General features: G+C 37.8%; 1 protein-coding gene across 1 annotated transcript; it reads right to left on the reverse strand.

Annotated features, from left to right (window-relative positions):
• Positions 1–1,841: 1,841 nt before the first annotated feature.
• Positions 1,842–5,980, reverse strand: Or83a (Odorant receptor 83a). Its single transcript, XM_017622698.1, has 6 exons — positions 5,725–5,980; positions 5,480–5,643; positions 5,193–5,392; positions 2,315–2,603; positions 1,969–2,235; positions 1,842–1,913 (listed from the first exon to the last, which is right to left on the reverse strand). The coding sequence occupies exons 1-6, from the start codon at positions 5,978–5,980 to the stop codon at positions 1,842–1,844; spliced, it is 1,248 nt and encodes a 415-aa protein (XP_017478187.1).
• Between the last annotated feature and the right edge of the window lie 1,494 nt (positions 5,981–7,474).

Below are 7,474 nucleotides of genomic sequence, written 5' to 3' on the forward strand. Positions count from 1 at the left end.
AAGTTCGAGCCTAGCTATCCAATAGGCCGGCCACTGAAATCTGGGAATGGGACTACATATCAAATTTGTTTTCGATGTTCACATCTCAAAAATGAGGCTGAACTACTGAAAGTCTGATATCGTTCTAAACGATGGCGGAAATTACAGTGCTCACAGATCTGACTGGCGTATCTTCCTAACAACTACTTTAGGGAATTTTAAGCCGAGAATTAATTTAAAATGATCCCATTATCTTACTACTAATTTTTGTAAATGCCTTAAGGATAGGGTTATTAATTACCCAAAGAGTGCTGAGAAGTCATCAAATTACGCTATAGGGATACTAAAATCGTATAATGAGGGCTTCATATTTCAACGTGGCGACTGATTTGTAGTAGCGTTGAGGAAAAGCTTCTCAGGCTAAGCCTGGACATAGTTGGCCTTATACATAAAAAGCTAAACGCTCCCACTCGACTTTCAGCGCAAGTTCTTGAGCTTGAGCTTAGTTCTTTGGTGGAAAAGTTAAATTGAGCATTAGCTCACTTTTTATGCATGAGGCCCAAATATTTGGATTCGTCACCAAAAGATCGTGGCGTCAAAACGCAACGCGAAGCAAGGACGTAAAGTCGGTGAATTAGACATCTACAAAGCCGTCAGTTTTTGCAATCTCTTTCAGGCCAGGTAGTGGAAACAACCTGTAGATTACAAGGAGAACTACAGAGGAGCTTCTAGTGACCATCGACCTTGTCTTTCTAACGCCGAGGAGCCAAGAAGATAAACGCAATGCACTTGGCAGTAGCCCAGGTCTAGGTACTCCTCGCCTTCATGTTTACAATGGAGGTTCTGGAAACATTACTGAGTAAAGAGCCATGAAACTTCAAAGGCCAATAAATGGGTTTGAATCATAGCAGCAGCAAGGTAATTTGAGACTTGTTGATCAAAAAGCCCGAAGTATGGGCAGTGCGTCAAAGTGACATTGAATATCTTAGAATTACACAGTTTCAAAGTAAGATTTGGTATCAGTCCAGACGACTCTGGAAATTAGTGACAGATCCAGATCACAGACATTGTCTTTGTGGAGGCATAATACCAATGTCAGAAGAAATGACTTCCAATGATCACTGGCCGCGATGCAAGCGCTTAAAAAGTGAAAAGGAGCAGCAAATAATAAGGGAATAACGTAGTGTCCATAATAGTGACCATAGGCTAATATTCCTTACTAGGGGCAGAGAAGAGTTCCTTAACATAACTCAATAGACAGAATTATACAGTTTGTGCAAGGTATAGAGACACAGAAATGTCTCAAGGATGACCTGTCCTTGTCATCCACATTGTAAAATGAGAAAAATTGTAAAATGTGGTAGATTTTAAGCTTACGGTGGTAGATGCGGTAGAAACGCACTTTAGCAAAAAAATGGTTGATCAACCACAAAAGTGGTATAGTCTGCACATTGAACTCTAGGCTGTGTTGCCTCGACAGCACAGTGTCATAGCTCAATTGTGCCATTTCACTGAGCCAAATCATTAAAATGAGCTTGAGTAATTGAGTCAACTCGCTTAAATTCAAATAGTTACACAGCCCTAGTATCCAGGGAATCTTTGTCTTAACGAACACCAAGATCTAGATAGGTATAGAACATGGAGCGAGGTGACGTGGAAAAGCTGGCTAGATGGCATAACTTTTGTTTGATCGTTCTTGTAATCATAAGTCCTTTTGGAATGCATTAGAGTTTAACTTAATTCCAAAATCTGATCTTACTACCGAAATTAAAACGATTCAAATCAAGAAATAATAAAACATTTTTATTAATTTGAATTTTTTTAATCTTTCGTTCACTTTTTATATGAATGAGTATTTATACTTATTTTGGGTGTGATTCCCTCTGATCCATTTTTTGTAGAATAGTCAAGATCGAGAACGATGTAGTTAAAATCTAAAAGAAATTCAAACTTTCATTAAAATATAAAATGAGGACTCAGTGTACTTACACTGCGAAACTTCTCCACATTCAAGTTACACATTTTTCCGCCGGTCAATCGGAAAGGACGCTGCGCATTGAGTATGAAAAAGAGGACGTCCTGCTTTATTTCACGCGAATGCAAGTACCATGGACTACGTTGTAGGGCTTCATCACACCGCTGACTATTTAAAAATATAATTTCACCCGAATAACAGATCATAAACATTTCCCATAGAGCCAAGATCAGATACTGGCTAAGTGAGAGAATGCGAACAAACGAATTGGCAGCAGTCGACTTTGAAAAAGAACAAGAAAATTATAATAAAAAAGCTGACATAAATTTGGATATAAATTTGTAAATGAATTAATTGCACCTTGACCCACGAAAATGAGACTAAGCAAACGAGCAAAGTCACTTCTAATGTTTTGAGAAACCAAATGAAAGTGTATAGCTTCTCCAACTCCTCAAGGCCAGAAAGTATGTAACGGTGATGTATTATGCAGGGCACAAACGCACGTTTGAATGCTGCATAGAAGCTTCTGGGTTTCGATGATTTCACATCCAACAAATGTGGTATGCAATCTAAATCGGTGGTATGTTCCTTAGCGCTATAATATTGATTAAGCTCGGAGTTGGCGCTTTGTTGTTTGTCGCGTAGAGCGCTGAAAAGGAAGCGAGAATGTTGAATGAAGGAAAATAATATGAGATTGATGGTAGGGTAATAGGGGAAAAAGAAAGGAAAAGGCGGTTAAGAAGTATAAAATTATAATAATTATAGAGAGAAAACGAGTAGGTATAAATTAAAGAGTGAGATTTCAGTAGGGAATACTAGTCAGGAAGATCGACCTATCTCGGAAGCCAGTTGTCAGTTGAACATGCATTGAAAACNTTCAGTAGGGAATACTAGTCAGGAAGATCGACCTATCTCGGAAGCCAGTTCTCAGTTGAACATGCATTGAAAATGTGCTGAGATAGGGCGTTTTTGAATCGGCAGCTGAGATAGTGCGTTCTGCAACTCAATTTTGAGATAGAGTGTTATTCTGCTATACGGCGTTCTTGAAAAGTTTCGCTAGTTTCGAACTAGCTCGAAATGATCCCGAAATATTCCCAAAATTCTCCTGAAATAGGCCTAAAATGGTTTTGAAAAAGTCTGGAACTTGTCCCGAAAGTATCTTCCGAAGCCGAAATGGTCACTTACTAGTCACAAAATTATCACGAACAAGTCCCGAAATATTCCTGAATTAGTCTTGGAATGGTCCTGAAATATCTAATCGTGAACTGTGCCGAAATGAAATCGAACTAGCCCCAAAATATTCTCAAAGTAGCGTCAAGTGGTCCGAAACTACTCTCGAGTGATCCAGAATTAGCCTCGAAANTCCTGAAATATCTAATCGTGAACTGTGCCGAAATGAAATCGAACTAGCCCTAAAATATTCTCAAAGTAGCGTCAAGTGGTCCGAAACTACTCTCGAGTGATCCAGAATTAGCCTCGAAACGGTCATGAAATAGTCGCGAACTAGCCTCGAGATGCTTTATTTCTTCGCAAGGGTGTTGGCTAATATTTTCAGAGTGATGGGGGCAAGCTTTCATTAAAAAAAAAGTTAGCTGCACCTTAACCTTTACTGGGTTTTTACTGTAGTAAGTTTTTTTTCTTTTAATGCCTCTGCCGCATTTATTATCGTTTTGATCGCACGCTAAGGCGTAGCTTTTCACCAGGATCAGCGCGTTCGAAAGAAGACAAGCTCCTTATATGCCTGTAAGATTGATAGCTACAACNGTTAGCTGCACCTTAACCTTTACTGGGTTTTTACTGTAGTAAGTTTTTTTCTTTTAATGCCTCTGCCGCATTTATTATCGTTTTGATCGCACGTTAAGGCGTAGCTTTTCACCAGGATCAGCGCGTTCGAAAGAAGACAAGCTCCTTATATGCCTGTAAGATTGATAGCTACAAAAATCCTTACTGATTTACTATTTAATTTCTAGACTTTCAATACTCCTGCATGGGACACCGGAATCCCGTGAGAAAACTGAAGAGAAATTGACTTTCGCATGCTTAAGGCTGCATTAAGGTTCAATTTCGAATTCTTTTTAAAGATACAAGACTACGTCGATTTTTGTTTGGTCGCGGTTCATCCTGTTCACATGTTTTTATGATTTAAGCGTCCAAAACCAAACAAAACACAAGACTGGAGTGTTAATTGAGTTCTGAATGAGGTTTAGTGAAACGACATTAGGTTTCAGATAGCATTGTCCTGATTTATACCGATGACTCCAAGTAAGACCTAAAAGTGAGAAGTGGGGTATACTGGCAAGAGCTTCCTCTCAGCCTCAGTTTTCGTGACAGATATAGTGCCAGATCACTGTGATATAAAAGGAAATTGCATGACGTGAAAACTGACAAGGAAGGGAACCTTATCGTCTCTGGTTAGTGCTGCTCCCAACGTAGGTATTTCGCTATCATCTTGCAAATGAGGGCCGGAAAATACCTGTACCTAACAGGCGAATAGAAGATGGTATACATATCCCAAATGTAGGATACCACATGACTGGCCTATATTAGATACAAAATCTAGTCCATTGCTCAGACTGGTGCGATCACTTCTCCGACATTTAATTAAGATTATTTCAGGCCACTGCGTGATGGGATCAGAAGCAAACAGAATGGATCTAGCTGCCGTGACGCAGAGTAAATCGAGATTGTACGTATGTCGCATCCCTGATTTCGCGAGCAGTCCGCTGACTTTTATTATTATTTTCTCGAGTAGCTGAAAAAGGAAATATGTAAAACGTCCCTCTTGCAGGACACAATTTGCTCATCCTCTTTCCAAAGCCACCACACATCACCTACGAGAAACTGCATAGTATGACTGAGATTGGCTAATCGAGCGTTGAAAATTGTCGGGGCGTGTCAGAAAACCTTAAAAATAGTTATGGTATAAAGCTTAGTCAGACCTGTAATGGCATGGTATGGTACCGTAGGACTATGACTAAAACCACGCTTTACCGGTTTCCCAGAAATCTAGTTCAATACAATCCTATAGATAATAAGAAAGCTGAAGCTTAAAGCAGACGTGCAAAGGTTGGTGGTGAGGAAAATGAAAGAAAGAAAAATATGTGCAATACTCGTATACGTCGAATATATCGAATATGAAAAAATAATTTAAACGTAATTAAAAAAAAAAATAAAACCAAATTACTATTGTCAAACTCAGCGAAAAACGATCATAGTGATTAATAAAATCTGAGCTTACATAAGTTCCGACATTGGTTTCCTCAAATTAAGGTAAGTTTTAGCTAAAATATTCTTCAAACTGCAGTTAAGGATGTCGAATTGCCCAGAAAATAGCAAAGAAACAAGTAAAAAGAAAGAACTGGTGCAACCAAAAGCACCGGCGATTTGTAGTTGTCCAATAACTTGGAGTAAGTAAACGATTTCATAAACAATTGGAACCTAGAAGGGGTTTAAGAGTAAGCGTGAGAAAACGAGATCAAAAAGGGAATACAAAAGTTTGGCAGTGTTCTCTTCGCAAAAGCACACCTTATAATCGATGGGATACCAGCAGGCAAGCGGCAGAGTCCGTTCTTGATTAAAGATAGGAACAAACAGCCAAAATCCGGCGCCAGCATAACAGCAAAACATAAACACTGTAATCCAAGTGTTGGACAATGCTGCAGATTCTTTAATTGTTACATAAGTGAATCCTTAATGATAGATTTTTTTTTTTACAGATTTATAGATTTTTTATAAATTTTTCAAGCTTACGTTACTATTTATTTGCTTACCTGCAGCTGAGTGCATGCGACTTTCAGCGTTCAAATATTCCATTAAATATCCTAAGCGTTTCGCTTGAACGCGCTTGAAAAATATTTTAATAATAAGCGCCCATGTATAGATAATGGCTTGTAGCATACAACTAACGATTAGTTCTAAATCATCTTTATCCTGATTTCGATATATTGTGCATATGAAGAGTATGTCGATATGTAGTAATGTGAAATATAAAAACAGCTCATAAATCCAATCCAAAGTAATGGCCATAAATCGTAGGAAAATTGGAAAATAACTTTCGAGCGGAAGCCGATACATAGCGCAGAACCACAAATTCCAACGCATGAATTTGAACATATCATGGCGTTGCAAATAGGTCGGACATCCTTTATGCTCTGCGTTAAGCAGCGCAGTAACTCTCCTTGGAGGTGTTTTCTTCCGGCTTGATTCCATTTGAGTTTTATTATTTAAAGGAAAAATTAGAGGTTTGTGACGGCTTTTATATGAAATTTGTATGCAGTACTAGCTTTGTTTATAAGTATGTATGCATCTGTGCAAAGTACACGCACCCAGTAGGAATTAATTGAGTGATTTTCGTTGTATTCAAAATCATAACTTTAAACAGAGAACAATTCCGAATTCAACTAAGTCCTTAATATGTACATATGTACAGTTCGAGAGTTAGGATAGAAGGAAATATTTTAGATGATGACATGAATGTGCGTCGTGTGCGTATTACCACTCCGCAAAGCCAAGTTTCGATCCCTGGTCAAAGCAACATCGCAAACAAATATAGAAAAAATGGCGTTTTCTTAACACTTCGGCCAGCAAAGACAAAACACCGAGTATATTGATGCCTTGAAAATCCATTTGTCATTCGGAGGCGGCGTAAAGANACACTTCGGCCAGCAAAGACAAAACACCGAGTATATTGATGCCTTGAAAAAGCTTCTCACAAAATCCATTTGTCATTCGGAGGCGGCGTAAAGGGCTTTAAAGAGGGCGGAGGGAGGGATAAAGAGGCGGTGAGCGTGCATGGCTCATGATGCGTGCGCGCTGTGACAAGTGTTGCTGTAAGGAATAAACAAAAAAGGTCTAAAAATTTTTGTTTTAGAAATATTTTCTTCAACAAATGCATTTTCGAAAATATAAACGAAATGGAAAACACTCATTCATTTTTAATGCAACTTGGATATTCATAATGCTTTAATTTAAAAAAAAATCTTTTTTTTTCTATATTATAAAAATATTTGNTTCATTTTTAATGCAACTTGGATATTCATAATGCTTTAATTTAAAAAAAATCTTTTTTTTTCTATATTATAAAAATATGTGTTTTTTTTTAAGCTCCAATACCACTACGCTAACAAAAATAATTTCATCAACTTTCGTCAAATACTTTAAGAAAATGAGTTTTGAAAAAAGATTGTTTAAAAATGTAATTGCTTATAGAAACTTTAAAAATCAACATTTTTCCAAAAAATTCTCAGAATCCCTTTCACATCTATAAACCTATATACTCACAAATTTTCACGCAAAAATTCCAACTTGACTGAAATTCGAGGTCCAGTTGAGAAATTTTCACTCAGTTGTAAGTAGGTCGCGCACACCTCAAATCGATCGAGAAGCTCGGGTAAACACTTAGCAAAAAGTGTAAGCACCAAAATATTACTTTTATTACATTTTCACTTCATGATATAAGATGGTAGCAGTTCTTTTTTTAATCGCTCCGCTCCGGTATTCTATTTCGCTCCCAGCCCCGCT

Source organism: Rhagoletis zephyria, unplaced genomic scaffold (genome assembly GCF_001687245.7).
Source record: "Rhagoletis zephyria isolate East Lansing unplaced genomic scaffold, Rhagoletis_zephyria_1.1 Rzeph_scaffold_02895, whole genome shotgun sequence".
Lineage (NCBI taxonomy): Eukaryota > Metazoa > Arthropoda > Insecta > Diptera > Tephritidae > Rhagoletis > Rhagoletis zephyria.